Source organism: Dermochelys coriacea, chromosome 2, assembly GCF_009764565.3.
Source record: "Dermochelys coriacea isolate rDerCor1 chromosome 2, rDerCor1.pri.v4, whole genome shotgun sequence".
Lineage (NCBI taxonomy): Eukaryota > Metazoa > Chordata > Testudines > Dermochelyidae > Dermochelys > Dermochelys coriacea.
The window spans coordinates 53,640,541-53,658,625 of record NC_050069.1 but is presented as its reverse complement, the minus strand read 5'-3'; the positions used below and the strand labels follow the sequence as shown (position 1 = coordinate 53,658,625).

The 18,085-nt window shown below is 43.3% G+C and overlaps 1 protein-coding gene and 1 long non-coding RNA gene across 5 annotated transcripts in view; one reads left to right on the top strand and one right to left on the bottom strand.

The window, feature by feature from the left end:
• TPD52 (tumor protein D52) overlaps positions 1-4,698 on the bottom strand; it is a 203,541-nt gene extending 198,843 nt beyond the window's left edge. The window contains exon 1 of one of the 3 annotated variants that reach the window (XM_038392923.2): positions 4,331-4,698. In XM_038392923.2, coding sequence (XP_038248851.1) covers positions 4,331-4,352 — 22 coding nt within the window. In that variant the 5' untranslated portion in view covers positions 4,353-4,698. The remainder of the gene's footprint in view (positions 1-4,330) is intronic. The other 2 variants (XM_038392925.2, XM_038392922.2) reach the window with 2 other exon arrangements.
• On the top strand, positions 4,458-11,117 carry LOC119852070. 2 transcript variants are annotated; one of them, XR_006278749.1, is made up of 2 exons: positions 4,458-4,557; positions 8,273-11,117. It is a non-coding gene; the product is annotated as an uncharacterized LOC119852070 (long non-coding RNA). The 2 variants fall into 2 exon arrangements; XR_006278748.1 differs by lacking the exon at positions 4,458-4,557 and adding an exon at positions 4,745-5,064 and having other exon boundaries at positions 8,273-8,587.
• Positions 11,118-18,085: the final 6,968 nt, after the last annotated feature.

The window sequence follows — 18,085 nt, the reverse complement described above, 5'->3', positions numbered from 1 at the left end:
ATATGTGGGCAGAGTTGGCAACGGGCTTTGTTGCAAGGATAGGTTCCTGGGTTAGTGGTTCTGGTGTGTGGTGTGTGGTTGCTGGTGAGTATTTGCTTCAGATTGGGGGGCTGTCTGTAAGCAAGGACTGGTCTGTCTCCCAAGATCTGTGAGAGTGATGGGTCGTCCTTCAGGATAGGTTGTAGATCCTTGATGATGAGTTGGAGAGGTTTTAGTTGGGGGCTGAAGGTGATGGCTAGTGGCGTTCTGTTGTTTTCTTTGTTGGGCCTGTCCTGTAGTAGGTGACTTCTGGGTACTCTTCTGGCTCTGTCAATCTGTTGCTTCACTTCAGCAGGTGGGTATTGTAGTTGTAGGAATGCATGATAGAGATCTTGTAGGTGTTTGTCTCTGTCTGAGGGGTTGGAGCAAATGCGGTTATATTGTAGCGCTTGGCTGTAGACAATGGATCAAGTGGTATGATCTGGATGAAAGCTAGAGGCATGTAGGTAGGAATAGCGGTCAGTAGGTTTCCGATATAGGGTGGTGTTTATGTGACCATCGCTTATTAGCACTGTAGTGTCCAGGAAGTGGATCTCTTGTGTGGACTGGTCCAGGCTGAGGTTGATGGTGGGATGGAAATTGTTGAAATCATGGTGGAATTCCTCAAGGGCTTCTTTTCCATGGGTCCAGATGATGAAGATGTCATCAATGTAGTGCAAGTAGAGTAGGGGCATTAGGGGACGAGAGCTGAGGAAGCGTTGTTCTAAGTCAGCCATAAAAATGTTGGCATACTGTGGGGCCATGCGGGTACCCATCGCAGTGCCGCTGATTTGAAGGTATACATTGTCACCAAATGTGACATAGTTATGGGTCAGGACAAAGTCACAAAGTTCAGGCACCAGGTTAGCCGTGACAGTATCGTAGTGAAACAGTGGCTTCTGGAAGAGGCAAGTATTTCACTCTACAAGTCTTGTCAATCTTTTGTTGCAGATTCCATGTTTCAGTGCAGAGCTATTCCTTTCAGGGAATAGCTGCTTTGGAATAAAGTCTACCCTACAGTAATTTTTTTTCAATTAAATATACTTTGATGCAAGTTGTTAAATATTGCACTTTGAGTCTTACAGAGATAGATTTATGTGACCAGATTAGTTAAGTGTAAAAGCTACACATTTTCCTTAGCAGACCCTCACATGAGCTCAGTGGAGGTGCCCTGGCAAAGCACAAGTTTCATCCACTTTTTTTATAACATTCCACATAAAAACAAACTAAAATTTGACATACAAGTCTACAATTACATTGCAGAGCAAAAAAACACCAAATTGAGACCTCAATCTCAAAGCATAATGGATCATGTCCTCAGTACTTGACAATATTTGAAGGTGCCACATAAATCCTGCTGCACTGATGTGCACTAAATTTTACGAAAGTGACTTAGGAGCACAAATATTTACAATGGGACTTAGGTACAACTGAAAGTTTTACTTCAGTACTTTCACTAACAAGTTTTTTTCCTCTGCACTAATTATCTTACCAGGCAATGCTTTCCTTCTGTTGTGCACATGCAGAGAAGTTTACAGATGTCTTTTTAAAGTTATATCAGCTAATGCAGTACACTTTTGCTAAAAAAAGTGGTTAACACAGTAATGCACTTGTTTAGTCTAATCAGGCCAACTACATTGCCATGCGAGTTAACTGAAGTGCACAGCCTCTGATCAAAAGGGGTTATGGCCAAAACTAGATAAAGTCCAAGTTGGAGGCATGCCAGTCTATTGTTCACACCAAGACTAGCCATTTACCATTTAACCCATTGTGACTTTGAAAATGTGTCATGAAGATACAAAATGAGGGCACTTGGATCCAAATATCAAGCTTGACCAGGTAAGGAGCAGCACCAGTGGCTCAGGCAGTGCAAGAAGCTGTTTATAGAAATACAGTAGGTCTAATTTATTCCACCCAGGAGACATCAGAGGTGCATAATGCAGCATGTTGCTATGTAAAGTGTAAAATATCCTGAAAGCATTTTAGAGCAACAGGTCATGTCACAGATTGGCCCAACAATAACCACCCGCCTTAAGGCGCAAGATTCAACTCACTTTTTCCCTTAGTCTCATGATTAATCTCAAGAGAGGAGCTTCAGTTAACTATAAAGGCAGGAAGAGAGTTGTGATGACGTAAGAGCCTTCCATCTATAAAGGAAATCCAAGCCCATGAATTTTTGCCTTCCAAAGTCTACAGACAGCTGCACTGCCTCTGCTATAGCAATTCAGAAGCCTGTGGGCTGCAGCACAAGGGACATCATACAAGTACTCCTTTTCTTTTTGCAAAGTCTTTGCTGTTAGGCAAAGTTGTGAGCACAAGAATTAGGAAGACCAATTTAAAAAAAAAAGTCTCCATTTACTCAACATCCTCACTATCCGTTCCCCTCCCACAGCCATGTGCCTCTACTGCAAGGAAGAAGAAACAAAGCTTCTCCATTCTACCTATTAGTGAGGAATTTGACAACTACTACCCTAGCACTCCTGCTCAAGGAATAAGTCCCAGCACTCAACTTTTTTTTTTCCAGGTGGATTTGACAGCAGAGTTTGGTTTCTTCATTAGAGCATTGCCCTATACCTTACCAATATCCACTCCTTGCTATAAAGTCATATTTGTAACTAGTAGGTTCAGTTCTCCCGCTAATAGTTTTTGGTGGTTTAAAGCCTTGGATTTATTGTAGGAAAGCAGCTCTTTCGTGCTACAGAAAAACTGGAGGTTTACTTCTACCAGAGAAGATTTGGCAGATTAGAATATTTTATTGGAACTGTTCCACTACCAGGTTTACAAAATTAACATAATCCCTATCCCCCATCCAGATTTCTATAATGAAGGTGTTTTGTTGGGTTTGGTTTTCAATCCATGTTTACTATACTGTCATAAAATATCCAGAGTGCTGAGCACATTAGAAATATAGGATATAAATGCTTAGCCTGTGTTTTAAGACTTTCATCTGAGCCTAGTACAGTTATTACATATGAATGTATAAGCTATTTTAGAAGATTACCCAACATCTCAGAGGCTAAATCAGAGTAATTCCATTCTATCTTGTATGTGAACAGAAGGTAGAAACTAGAGTCAAAGTGAGCTGTAGCTCACGAAAGCTTATGCTCCAATAAATTTGTTAGTCTCTAAGGTGCCACAAGTCCTCCTTTTCTTTTTGCGAATACAGACTAACATGGCTGCTACTCTGAAATACTCAAGATTGGATTTTATTCTCTGGTGCAAAGCACAGATCATGCCTTAGCTCAAATGCCAGTCCTGTGTTTGTACAGAGAAGCAGTCTCAAGGTACATACATGAATCTGACCTTGGAACATTCCACTAAAAGCTGCATTCATGCAGCAAAATCATTCCCTTTAGAATCAGCTACAGTCACCCTATGCAAGGGGCCAATGCCAGACACCTTTTGTCTTAGAAATGTCAGCCGTTTGACCTGCAAGGAATAGGGATAGGAGGAAGGCTGCAATCCTCAGTAAGTAGACTCCTGAAGAGATAAGGCAATACAATCTGTAGGTGAGACTCAAGTTCCCCTCTTTAGTATTCTGGGGACAACAGGGCAACAACTACATGGCATAAATAGAATCTCAACATTCTAGTAGAGAAGACACCATGGTTAAGAAGAATGTGGATTTTTTTTTTTTAAAGCGTACAACATCTTTAACGGGGACCATTGGGCAGTTAAACCAAGTAGCTGGGTCCACCTCGGGCCTGATCACCCCCAAGAGCAAATCGGAGTAGGGAGAGTTCAGCATCTCAGCAGGTTGGGTGCTTGGTGTCACGCAGGAGTAACGGGGGGGGGGGGAGACGAGCCACGTCTTCGGCTAGTGCAGACAGGGGCCCGGTAGGAGCGGGGCTGGGAGGTGCCTAGGTCCCAGCAGGGGAGATCGAGAGGAAGCCAAGCTATGGGGAGCTTAGGGCTTTCCGTCTCCCCCGGCGGGGCCAGCTACCTCCACACCCTCGCCTCGCTCCTCCGCCCCCAGCCAGCGCCGCGCGCAGCTAATCGCTATGCAAACAAGCGGCGCTGCCCGGCGGCCGCTTGTCACCACGCGCCCGGCTCCCGGATGCGGCTAGGGACGGGGACAGGGCAGGGGGGGGGGGAGGACGCAGCGCAGCGCCCCCGAGCGCGGGCCGTGCCCTGCGGCGCCAGGGGAGGGGCTGCCGCGGCCACGCCCGCCCCGCCCGGAGGCGGGAGGGTTCTGGGGCTGGGGAAGCGCAGGGGCCGGGGCGCTGCAGTCAGGCTCCGCCTCTCTGCCCCGTCCCGCTGCTCCGGGGGCCCCGCGGGGCCGGGGCAGACAGCGCCGCCCCCCCCCCCGTACCTTGCTCGCTGCTGGGGTCCATGCTCGCAGCCAGCGCCCTCCGGAAGCCGCCGCCGCCGCCGCCTTGCTCCCCTGCAGCCCCGGCTCAGTCACCACCCCCGGCGTCAGGCTCGGCAGCGCGAGCGCCGCCTGGGCTTCATATAGGGCGGGCTCCCGGCCACGTCAGCCAGCGGCAACCACCTGACCGGAGCCGCCCTGCGGCTGGGGCAGCTGCAAGGTGCTCGCAGGTGCGGGGCGGCGGCCCGGGCAGAGCCGTGAGAGGCAGGGTGATCGGCAGCCCCCCAGTCCGGCCTTCTTGGCAAGCCGTCCTGGAAACGTACCGGCCCGGACACGAGCGGCCCCCTCGGCTACCCGCGTTCAGACATCACGAATCAGGCCCCACGGCATCGCAAGCTTCACTTCAGAAAGTAGTCGATTTAAAAATAATCACCAGGGGCTGCTTTATGCTCGCCTGCTGGTTAATGCGTCCTTGGGATTCCTGTTCTCAAGCTTTTTTCTCTGAAACCTCCGCGGCTGGCAATGTCCTTTTTGAAAGGAAAGGCAAAATGATCACATCCTCCTCAAATGGCTCCAGGAGCTGGGTCTTTAAGATGCCATAAAATGCCAGGTATCTTGAGACTTGTGATAAAGCCATGAGAGAGGCTAGAGCATTCTCTCTACCTTTATGATGATGATCAGAATGGTAAAAGTACAGATATTTCATTTACTCTTCAAATAAAGATTACTTTTCCTGGGTGAGTGCACTGGTAAAATTTTGCAAAACAGGTCTAATCTAATCTGAGCATCTAGGCATTTATAAATTATACCACAGAATGACTGTGGTAGCTCTCTCTTTCCAAATCCAGTGCTGCAACCACTGAGTAACTTTACACACATGAGCAATCTAAATTACTTATTTCAGAGTAGCAGCCGTGTTAGTCTGTAATCGCAAAAAGAAAAGGAGGACTTGTGGCTCCTTAGAGACTAACAAATTTATTAGAGCATAAGCTTTCATCCGATGAAGTGAGTTGTAGCTCACGAAAGCTTATGCTCTAATAAATTTGTTAGTCTCTAAGGTGCCACAAGTACTCCTTTTCTTTTTGCTAAATTACTTACAATGAGATAGTCATATGCCTAAAGTTATTTAGATGCATAGGTGTTTTGCAGAATTGGGCCTGAAGTTCATATACCACCATCAGTGTACCCATGGTAGCTGGGAGTTTTACACTGCACTCTTTTCCATAGTAACTATTATGCTATTTAATACTAGAAAGAAAAGGAGTACTTGTGGCATCTTAGAGACTAACAAATTTATTTGAGCATAAGCTTTCGTGAGCTATCCGATGAAGTGAGCTGTAGCTCATGAAAGCTTATGCTCAAATAAATTTGTTAGTCTCTAAGGTGCCACAAGTACTCCTTTTCTTTTTGCGAATACAGACTAACACAGCTACTACTCTGAAGCCTGCTATTTAATACTGTGCCTCAGTTTCCTATACATAAATATCTGTTTGTTTATTCAGATCTTTACATATTAATCAATCACCATTGTGTCTGGAGCTAACAGTGCTCACTACCTTCTGTAAATATCTTCTTGTCAACTGTCTAAATGGGCCATTTTGATTATCACTACAAAATTTTCTCCTGATAATAACTCATCTTAACTAATTAGCCTCTCACAGTTTGTATGGCAACTTCCAACTTATCTGTATGTATATATATTTCTTCTTACTATGTTCCATTCTATGCGTCAATGAAGTGGGCTGTAGCCCACAAAATCTTATGCTCTAATAAAAAAAAAAGGAGTACTTGTGGCACCTTAGAGACTAACGCATTTGTGTTAACATCCGATGAAATGAGCTGTAGCTCACGAAAGCTTATGCTCAAATAAATTGGTTAGTCTCTAAGGTGCCACAAATACTCCTTTTCTTTTTGCGAATACAGACTAACACGGCTGCTACTCTGAAACCTACCTTCTGTAAAGTGCTTCTGTACCCTGGAATAAAAGTTGTTTAATAATTGCAACTTGATACTATTTTATTTATTCACAGAACTGATACAGTAATCACTTTACACAAGCTGGTTTAAAGAAGCCTATGGCAGGCAGTTAAGAACTGAATATTTGTAACACTAATTCATGATATGTCTGTACTCTGTTGTGATGGCTCAGGCTATTTGTTTTTTCTATTTATTATATTTTTGCTTGTAAACAATATGCATATTTACAACTTGCACTGTGTTACTGAAACTAAATTATATTCTTATTTTAGCCTCAGGGGTGTCCCCTTGAAAGTTGCCAACAGTTAAAGCAACCCAGTGCACTTAGCAGACCATCAGTTCAAAAGCACAGTTGCTGCATTAAAGAGAATGAGAGAGACAAGGCGACTGAGGTAATATCTTTTATTGAACTGACTTCTGTTGGTGAGAGAGACAAGCTTTTGAGCTATACAGAGCTTTTCCTCAGGTCTGGGAAAGGTACTCAGTGTGTCACAGCTAAGTTGACAGAACTTGGTCCAATAATAGATATTACCTCACCCACCTTGTCTCTAGTGTCCTGGGAATAACATGGCTACAACAACACTGCATGCAACAATTAAAGAGAACTAATAGTTTAAAAAACAGGGCACTGGTTGAACCTGAAACATCACCTATATAGTCTGAGCTTTTTCTCGTAAAATAACTTTAAATGCTGAAAAATTATAAATGTGGAGTGTGCCATAAAAGCACACCATTTTGAGAGAGTATCTCAATAAAGAATATTAGATTGATAGATACACTTCTTCCCCCACTCCCTTCTGTTCCTCTGATCCTGCTATCTATGGCTTTGTTTGCTCAAAAAGAGCAGTGTTTGCACAATATGAGTGTCCGGGCAGACATAGTGTGGGGCTTTGTGAATACCCAAATTGTCATGAACATTTGGCACACTGTCACATGCTAAAGAGGATCACAATAGAGGGCTGTGAGGAACCAATTTAGGATGCCTAGACAATGAGGAAAAACAACGTAAACCTCAAGTATTCCATAAAATCTGGGACAGCTTCTGTTAGAGGACTATTTGTTTGCATTCTAGCATATACATAGCTTCAGAACGAAGTGATTGTGAAGATGCCATAACAATATAGCAAGCAGATAAAACAAGGTAATGGGTATATTCTCATCTTGGTGTGCAGGAATCAGTTTAGCTAGGCATGTAACACTGTACAGTGAGATGAGTCTACATATCTCACAGTAATGTTTTTTGATTATGGTAGTGATTGAACACAAAATTGAACACAGATACATATTTGAAATTGATGTATCTCTGATATGAAAAGACACAAATAATTGAGAGAGAACTATATTTTAAAATACTGCATTTGAAATCTTATGCTTTTCCCCATCTCCCATGAGCAGCTGATGATTTATGACTGATCAATTCTCAGAAGGTAAGAATATCAGCAGTGTAGAGAATTAAATCCCTTGGGCTCAATTAACTCCGCAATTATGCAGCACTTACATGACTAGCACAAGCCCCAATAGCAGAGTGTCAGGGTTGCAGTGGTGCAAAGCAATCACAATCTCAGTTCTTCTTAGGGGTTAGAGAAGCATAGGAGCCAGTATATCCCCCAGAATGGGTCTGATGACCAGGACGGAGGCATTTCCAGGGCAGTTAGGGAGTTCATTGATTTAGTTCCTCCCCCGGCACTCCCACTTCCAAAGCTCCTATGAGTCTCTGGTACAAATGAAAGCTGCCCTGCCCTGCGCTGATGACCCCCAATGAAGAAAATTGCTGACAGGCTCCATGCTCTCACTAGAGAGGAATGCCCTGTTCCATGCAAGGGTATTGTTGGAGTTGATTGATAGGTTTAATGTACACCTCCTAGTGCCAATTTGACCGAATCTAGCCTCTTAACTACAAATGGTTACAAATGAGTCCCCCAAATACACTTAAACTATCTTAACATTCTATGTTGTTTTTCTTCACAGGTATGCAGAGGATGATTCTCTCTGAATGTGTACTTTCTTTTTCATCCAGTTATTGCAACCCAGTTATTAAAAGGAAGAACATAACCACAACAGCCTTTCTGTCCCATGAATAATACTGACTTTGGACCTTTTTGTCTGCCTGGATTCCTTTTTCCTTTTGTTCACTTCGGATTGAATGTATTGTGCCTCTTCATTCTTTTGTCACCAAGCGTTCAGCCCCAGTCTTTCTGTAACCATTGACTGAGAACAGTATTTATAATGTTCATGGCTGATACCTGTATCTGTTAGACCATATTAAAGTCTGTTCCACCTCTGTGTTCAACCTATTTATATTCAGATCCCCACATGCGCCTCACTTCTGTATTCTTCTTCTGGAGAAGAAGCACTGAAAACCCTCAGCATTGCTTTCATGCAAGGTAGCATATTCTGTTTTCATTTGCAGGCTAATGCTGCAAGGTGCTCTGCTAAGTGCTGAGCGTTCTCAACTCCCACTAATTCTATTTTTATTATGATAGTTATACAATATTACAGTAGTGCCTAAAGCCTCCAGCTGTGATTGGGCTCTACAAATACATAGTAAAAGACATTACTGTTCAATCTCAGAGTAAAAGACAGTTTCTGCTCTCAAGGTCTTACAATCTATAAAACAAGACACAAGTGGGTGAGTGTAACAAACAATAGGAAGAAAAATGGAAGAGAGGACAAAGGGAACGTGATTAGTTATATACACAGATTGTTTTGAGTCAATTACTTTTTTCATTTATAAGATGTACAGTAGACCCTCAGAACTATGAACACCTCGGGAATATAGGTTGTTTGTAACTCTGAAACGTTTGTAACTCTCAAAGAATTATGGTTGTTTTTTCAAAAGTTTACAACTGAACATTGACCTAATACAGCTTTGAAACTTTACTCTGCAGAAGAAAAATGCTGCTTTCCCTTTATTTTTTTAGTAGTTTATGTTTAAACACAGTACTGTACCCTATTTGCCTTTTTTTACTTTTGGTCTTTGCTGCTGCCTGATTATGTACTTCCAGTTCCAAATGAGATGTGTGGTTAACTGGTCAGTTTATAACTGGTGTTCATAACTCTGAGGTTCTACTGTAAATATAATAATTATCAGAAATCGCTACTGGCTATCTTTTTATATGTGGAAGCTGAGAATGCTCTGTTCTGGTCATCACTGGGCCCTTTCCAAGCTGAGTCATTTGTGTTTTGTTGCAGGTTCATAAGTTTAAAATTTAATTTTCATTTAACAAAAATGAAGCCTTAGGTTTTTGTGCATACATCCCAGTTTTAGGCTCCACTGTGATCCACAAAACTCTTGCTAAACCTTGTAGGCTCATTCGACACCTAAGTTTTCAGGGTAAAAGTTCCCTAGGTGCCTAAGTTTCTGCCTCTGAGCATATGCAGTGCTGCCTTCCTCTAGGCGTCCAGATACCTAGATCCCAGAACAAGCTGTGAACTGAGGAAAGATAAGCGTTTATCCACCTAACTCGTTTGAGCATAGGCCATCTACCAGGTCAACTTCCATTCAAGATCTAGCTGCTGGAGGAGGTGATCATGAACACCTTATCACTTTTAGCCCTGTGGTTAGAGAACTGCCAAAAGGGGGAAAGTGTGCTCTAACCACTGAAGTATGGGATAGTCTGATGCAGGATTCCCTCAATCTCTCCTATTGAAGCTGTTCTGCTGTGGCCAAATAATGAGTGACTGATTGAAACAGGGGCTGGTCCCTGAGTCTCCCACCTTTCTCAAGCCCAGTGACTGTTCTACTGTGGATAAATACTTAAATAGTCATTGGGCCCAGAAGCCAGGGGTGAAACTAATCTGGTACGTACCAGTAAAAAGTGTCCACCGGTACCGGTCCGTACTCAACTGACATTAAAGCACTGCCATGACAGCGCTTTAACGTCACTGCCCCTTTCGCACCCCCTGGGCCACTGACGGGATGGGGGTGGGGTGGCAAGCGGAGCAGCTGCCCTGGGGCCTCAATTTAAAAGGGCTCAGGGCTCCGGCCACCACTGCTGCTACTGCGGCAGCAGCCAAAGCCCCGGATCCTTTAAATTGCCACTGGAGTCCCAGGCAACGTGGGCCAGGCAGTGCGCATGGGCTGGCTGGGGGAGGCTGACCCCCAGCCCTGCCCCTTCCTGAGCCCGGACCCAGCCCCTGTACCAGTAAGTGTTGAATGTTACTTTCACCCCTGCCAGAAGCAGCCCTAGTCATTTTACCAGTCTCAGTTGAGTACTGACAAATATATAGCTGAGATCAGGCTGGCTCACCTGTGCGTTAGTACTATTAAAATAGGTATTAGAATTATAAGAATTGTTTAGTGTTTAGATGTGAATGCTTGTGAGTTGCTGTGTGCATTAATTTCACTGATAACATCTGTATCCCATATTATAAGGTCATATTTGAGGGTTTGCATTGCAAGCTTCTGTAACTGTGTAAATCACCAGACAGGAGAGAGACATGAACTAGTGTGAAATGCTGGTCTCCAATTGAAGGTGTTATGTCCTGCCTGACAAGGAAGGCCCATCAATACCAGATAGAGAAGAACATTAACGAAGAAAAATGTTGTTTACTCTTTCCCCCTCCATGAAGATGAGCCTTGCAAGTGAATTATTCCCATCAGCTGATTTGCAGCTCAAAGTGCCAGGGGGAAGGGAATAAAAACCCCTAATGAGAAGAAAGTGGACCTCTATGCTGTTTGGACTCTTCGTGGCAAGGTTTTCTAGGCATAGGCAAGAGAACTCAGTCCTGAGTTTGGGTTAGCCCTAAAGGACATATAGAGCTTATTAAGAATCCTTCTATAATGTTGAAATTGAAGATTGTAATTCATTTGTGTATGTATGTTTACTGGCTTTAACCTTGTAACTAACACTCTTATTTCCTTTTCCTATGAATAGAACAATATAGTTTATTATAGGGGTCTCTACAAGCATTGTCTTTGGTTTGAGATCTAAGGTGCAATTGATCTGGGTTAAGTGATTGGTCCTTTTGGACTTGGAATAACCTGAATATTTCTGTGATTCGTGGTGTAAGGGACCATCTGTCACAGAGGCAGGCTTGTCTAGGTGACAGGAGCGAGAAGGGGACTCGTGTCTATGACTCTGTGTTCAGGCTGTTATGGTGCATGAGGAGTTTACACTTGATAACTGGTTGGTGAAATCTAACACACAACCAGAACTCAGAACCAATTTGGGGATTGTGCCCTGGTTCTTAACAGTCTGATCTAAGGTTGGTACTCATGCTCTTGAGACACTGCAGAACAGCTTGACAAAATACTTAAATAGTCATTTGGCCCAGAAGCAGCCCTAGTTATTTAATTAGAAAACATTTTTCAGGCATCTTGGTGCTGAGCCAAAAAAAATCCAGTGGTTCTAATCTATGGCAACTATCTCTCCCCATTCATTGTATAGCCTAGGTACCTAATGCAGGCTTTGCCAATCACTGGGTTGTTCCTGTGATTCTCTAGGCACCTAAAAGTTGGCACTGTGATGCTTAGCATTGCAATGCCTAAGTCCTTTTGTGGCTCTGGATCTTGGACCTTTGTTTTGAAATAAGTTTCTCCTAACTCAATGTGCATCATAGAATACAGATAAGAGCATCTAAGCGATTTAGAAGCTAAAGTCTCATTTTCAGAAGGGACTTGCCTACACACACAAAGGCTGCACTATTTCCACTATCCCAATATAGTCAAAGTGGTACAACTCAATGAGAGTTAAGCACCGAGGCACTTTTGAAAATCCCACTAGGTGTCAGGTTGCATCTTTAGGCACCTAAATACCATTGAATATTTGGCCCTTAGGCACTTTTGAAAATGGGAGTTAGGCTCCTAAATCACTTAGACACTTTTGAAAAGATACCTGACACCTCTAATCACCTGGACTCTGAAAGATTTGTGGGGCTCCTGCGAGATGTTTGTCACTTGTACAGCACATACAGAATACCACTAGTATTGTCAAGGATTATTGGAAATAATATTGCAAGGATTTTGGAAGTTTTATCTACTCAGCGCTGCTTTGGACATTATCATTCTGAAGTTTTCTCTAAGCATTACACAACAGTTGTCCTAAAGTAACTATATACTTATGTCATAAATATAAAGGGAAGGGTAAACACCTTTAAAATCCCTCCTGGACAGAGGAAAAACCCTTTCACCTGTAAAGGGTTAAGAAGCTAGGATAACCTCGCTGGCACCTGACCAAAATGACCAATGAGGAGACAAGATACTTTCAAAAGCTGGGGGGAGGGAGAAACAAAGCCTCTCTATCTGTCTGTGTGATGCTTTTGCTGGGGACAGAACAGGAATGGAGTCTTAGAATTTAGTAAGTAATCTAGCTAGATATGTGATAGATTCTGATTTCTTTAAATGGCTGAGAAAATAAGCTGTGCTGAATGGAATGCATATTCCTGTTTTTGTGTCTTTTTGTAACTTAAGGTTTTGCCTAGAGGGATTCTCTATGTTTTGAATCTGATTACCCTGGAAGGTACTTACCATTCTGATTTTACAGAGGTGATTCTTTTACCTTTTCTTCAATTAAAATTCTTCTTTGTTCTTAAGATCCAAGGGTTTGGGTCTGTTTTCACCTATGCAAATTGGTGGGGATTTTTTATCAAACCTTCCCCAGGAAAAGGGATGTAAGGTTTGGGAGGATTTTGGGGGGAAAGATGTTTCCAAACAGGCTCTTTCCCAGTTATATACCTGTTAGTTGTTTGGTGGTGGCAGCGATAAAGTCCAAGGGCAAAAGGTAAAATAGTTTGTACCTTGGAGAAGTTTTAATCTAAGATGGTAAAAGGTAAGCTTAGGAGGTTTTCATGCAGGTCCCTACATCTGTACCCTAGAGTTCAGAGTGGTGAAGGAACCTTGACTTGGTGGCAGAGCAGTGGGATTAACTTGAAACATGTCAAGGTTCCTTCCCCACTCTGAACTCTAGGGTACAGATGTGGGGACTTGCATAAAAACCTCCTAAGCTTACTTTTACCAGCATCTTGTCTCCTCATTGGTCATTTTGTCAGGTGCCAGTGAGGTTATCCTAGCTTCTTCACCTTTTACAGGTGAAAGGGTTTTTCCTCTGGCCAGGAGGGATTTTAAAGGTGTTTACCCTTCCTCTTATATTACACAGCAGTTGTCCTAAAGTAACTATATACTTATTATTAATAATGAGCCAAATCCTGAAATTCTTACTCAAACAAAACTCCCGTTGAATAACAGGCTTCATGACACCCTGCTTAATGGAGCTTAGCTACAGGAGACAGTCTGGCCCTCTGAGTGTAAAATGCTGTCAATTTAGAATTCTCCACTCCCATCCGCAGTAGCATTTTACTCCCTCTTTGTACAGCTGTCGGTGAGTACATAACGTTCAGTAGTGGTGAATTGAGCTAAGGGTTTTTAGTTAAGTACTACAGTATAGCCACCACATGGGATGGGATTCTTCCTTCCTAAGTGCAGGACTCTCCACTTGTCCTTGTTTAACCCCAACAGATTTCTTTTGGCCCAATCCTTCAATTTGTCTAGGTCACTCTGGACTCTATCCGTACCCTCCAGCATATCTACCTCTCCCCTCAGCTTAGTATCATCTGAAAACTTGCTGAGGGTGCAATCCATCCCATCATCCAGATAACTAAAAAAGATGTTGAACAAAACCAGCCCCAGGAATATCCATTCAAGAATCACACTACCTATAATTAGGGCTTCGTGTCTGTCATGGAGGTTGCAGAAGTCATGGATTCCGTGACCTCAGTGACTTCTGCAGGGCCTAGTATGGCTGACCCCAGGGCCATCCAAGCAGCTGGCTCTGGGACCAGCTGCTCAGGTGGCCTCCGGGACAGCCACGCCAGCCACTGCTCCTGCTGCCCCAGGCATCAGTTCCTGGCCAGCCGGCCGGAGCAGCCATAGTCTGCAGCCCCAGGCAGCGATCCCCGGCCAGCTGGAGCAGCCGCTGTCTGTTGGCTCAGGCAGATGGTGCTGCTGGTCCTGGGTGCTCCCCACAGCAGTGGCCCCGCCCCATGCCCCTCCAATGCCCCCCCCCAAGATTTAATAACAGATATTTTTAGTATAAGTCACTGTGAAGTTTTGTTCGTTGCCCGTGACCTGCCCATTACTTTTCCTAAAAATACCTATCTCTAAATCGTAGTCTTGCGTATAATGAAACATGTTTGCACAGTTGGAAATTGATAACAGAAACAAAATGAGATCACGTCCCCAGTCTGTTTCAGTTACATTGTCAAATGAGATTATTTCAAAGCCTGAAATGCTGTACATTTAACACATAATAATTAATAATCCAATGATCTCCACGTGCTTTCTAAACATTAGGTAACTTTCACTACACTCTTATAGATGGCTAAATCGTGGTACATACATTTTTCAGTAGGGTAAACTGAGACACACAAATGTAAATAAAGCTTATGCTCTAATAAACCCAACATCACACAGCAAATCAGTGGCAGAACTGGGAGGAGTATATAGGAATCCTAGTAAAAAGACACAATGGAGAAGCCATTAACCACCATTGCTTTGGGATGCCAACCCTCCCGGATTGTCCTGGAGTCTCCAGGAATTAAAGATTAACATTATATTATGTCCTGTGATGAAACCTCCAGGAATAGAGCCAACCAGAAGTGTAAGGTTATGCATTTAGGGATTAATAACAAGAATTTTAGTTATAAGTTGGGGACGCATCAATTAGAAGTAACGGAAGAGGAGAAGGACCTTGGAATAGAGGTTGATCATAGGATGACTATGAGCTGCCAATGTGATATGGCTGTGAAAAAAGCTAATGTGGTTTTGGGATGCATCAGGAGAGGCATTTCCAGTAGGGATAAGGAGGTTTTAGTACCATTATACAAGGCACTGGTGAGACCTCACCTAGAATACTGTGTGCAGTTCTGGTGTCCCATGTTTAAAAAGGATGAATTCAAACTGGAGCAGGTACAGAGAAGGGCTACTAGGATGATCCGAGGAATGGAAAACTTGTCTTATGAAAGGAGACTTAAGGAGCTTGGCTTGTTTAGCCTAACTAAAAGAAGGTTGAGGGGAGATATGATTGCTCTCTATAAATATATCAGAGGGATAAATACAGGAGAGGGAGAGGAATTATTTAAGCTCAGCACCAATGTGGACACAAGAACAAATGGGTATAAACTGGCCACCAGGAAGTTTAGACTTGAAATCAGATGAAGGTTTTTAACCATCAGAGGAGTGAAGTTTTAGAATAGCCTTCCAAGGGAAGCAGTGGGGGCAAAAGATCTATCTGGTTTTAAGATTCTACTCGATAAGTTTATGGAGGAGATGTATGATGGGTTAATGTGATTTTGGTAAGTAATTGATCTTTAAATATTCAGGGTAAATAGGACTAATCCCCTGAGATGGGATATTAGATGGATGGGATCCGAGTTACCCAGGAAAGAATTTTCTGTAGTATTTGGCTGGTGAATCTTGCCCATATGCTCAGAGTTTAGCTGATTGCCATATTTGGGGTTGGGAAGGAATTTTCCTCCAGGGCAGATTGGAGAGGCCCTGGAGGTTTTTCGCCTTCCTCTGTAGCATGGGGCATGGGAGACTTGAGGAGGCTTCTCTGCTCCTTGAAGTCTTTAAACCATGATTTGAGGACTTCAATAGCTCAGACATAGGTGAAGTTTTTCGTAGGAGTGGATGGGTGAGATTCTGTGGCCTGCGCTGTGCAGGAGGTCGGACTAGATCAGAATGGTCCCTTCTGACCTTAGTATCTATGAATTGGCAACCAGTTTTTCATAGATTTTTAGGGCCAGAAAGAACCACTATCATCGTATTTGACCTCTTGCGTAACATGAACCATAGAATTTCACACTGTTATTTCTGCAGTGAAGGCAATCATTCTTCCCTACTGCATAAATGAACGTTACTGAGGCCAGTAACTTGCTGCTGAATAGACAGCCAATCTTTATTTAAAGATTCCAAGTGATGATCACCACTTCTAATGGGGTCACTGATATAAAGTAGAAGTAAAACAGCAGTGAATCAGGCCCTAAATGTTGAGATGAAGGATGTGATGATCCTAGTTATCTTGAATTGGTATTATGTCCGTTTCCCCCCCCGCCCCCCCAAATAGCCAGTCCCATCATGGTCTCACCCAGAGCATGATGTATGCCTCCAGCAATAAATAGGGTTTCCAGAACATAGAAGACAATTTAATCAAATGGGCCATCTTGATTATCACTACAAAAGTTTTTTTTTCTCCTGCTGATAATAGCTCATCTTAACTAATTAGCCTCTCACTGTTTGTATGGTAACTTCCAACTTGTGTGTGTGTGTGTGTGTGTATATCTATCTATCTATCTATCTTACTATATGTTCCATTCTATGCATCCGATGAAGTGAGCTGTAGCTCACGAAAGCTTATGCTCCAATAAATTCGTTAGTCTCTAAGGTGCAACAAGTACTCCTGTTTTTTTAACTTAATCAAACTGCTCAAATACCAGTACAGTTATTAGAACCATCTAGGCCCCAGGTTTGAACCAACAGACTACCCAGTCCATCAGGAGCTGGACAAAAGTGCATGGCTGCACTCCCAAGGAATACAGTTAATTTTGGAAGTCCAGTATGTCTTCTCTGAGACCTGGAACTGATCTAAAAGAGTAGGTGACATAGGCTTGTTCTCTGTAGCAACCTCCCCATACTAGGTCCTGTTTGTGACATACACCTCTGTTTTCAGAAAGGGAGCCAAACAGCTAAGCCAGGACTCCTCCTCCCACTGAGATACCTGCTTGAAAGCAATACAAGATCACATGGATTTCCACTTAACCCTCAATTTCCACCTGACTTGAGCTCAGTTACCATAATTGTAACCTACACTTAGGTTATAACCTACACTCTCCCCTTCTGGTGGTGGCTGGGCCATATATACATGTTGATGAACCTGCTTACAACAATGGCTAACAAAGCTGGGTTTGTCAGTTCAGGCCAAGTCTACTATACAGGCATTACAGCTGCTTTAACCCCATAGTGTAGACGCTTCCAACAGTGACAGAAGGGGTTTTTCCATCACTGTAGAAACTTCACTTCCCTGAGTGACAGTAGCTAGATCAACAGAAGCATTCTTCCATCTACCTAGCTGTGCCTATACTGGAGGTTATGCTGGCATAGCTATGATGCTCAGGAGTGTAGATGTTTACCTCTGAGCACAATAGTGATGTCATACTTCTAGAACCAGAGGTCCTGGGTTCAATCCCACTGCTTGAGGAATAGGATTACATAATTGTGAATGCAAATTAGGAGCACAATTGTGTGCCATATGTTCTAAAAAATTACAGGTTTTGTAATAGTGTAGTCCAATTCCTTACTTCACAGACTAATCAGTCTGAGCTCTCAGTGCAACTCTGGTTAATGTCTAGATTCTAGACTCTAGAAACTATTTCACTCGAGAATCTGCCCCTTCGGTGGCACTGCAGTAGAGGAGGTTGTTTCTCAGTGTTCCTAATGTGCTGCTAACCAGCTGTCTTTCGTATGCAGTTTTGGAGGAAAGGCACTGCAGGGATACTGCTGAAACTGCATTGAAAGGAGCCTACCTCATTATGCTAATTGGAGATAGCTATAAAGTAAAATAATATATCAACCTTCTAGTGCTTGATGTATCTATAAGTACAGCCCACGGAAAGGGACAGGGCCTCAGTCAGGCTTTCCATGCCTTCCCTCACATCCACCTCCTCCCTCATAAACTTAGGCCACTCTGGGGACTATAATGGCATAGACATAGCCTACACTGACAGAAGGGGATTTTCCATCTCAGTAGGAACACCACCTCCCCTAGCAATGGTAGCTAGGTCGAC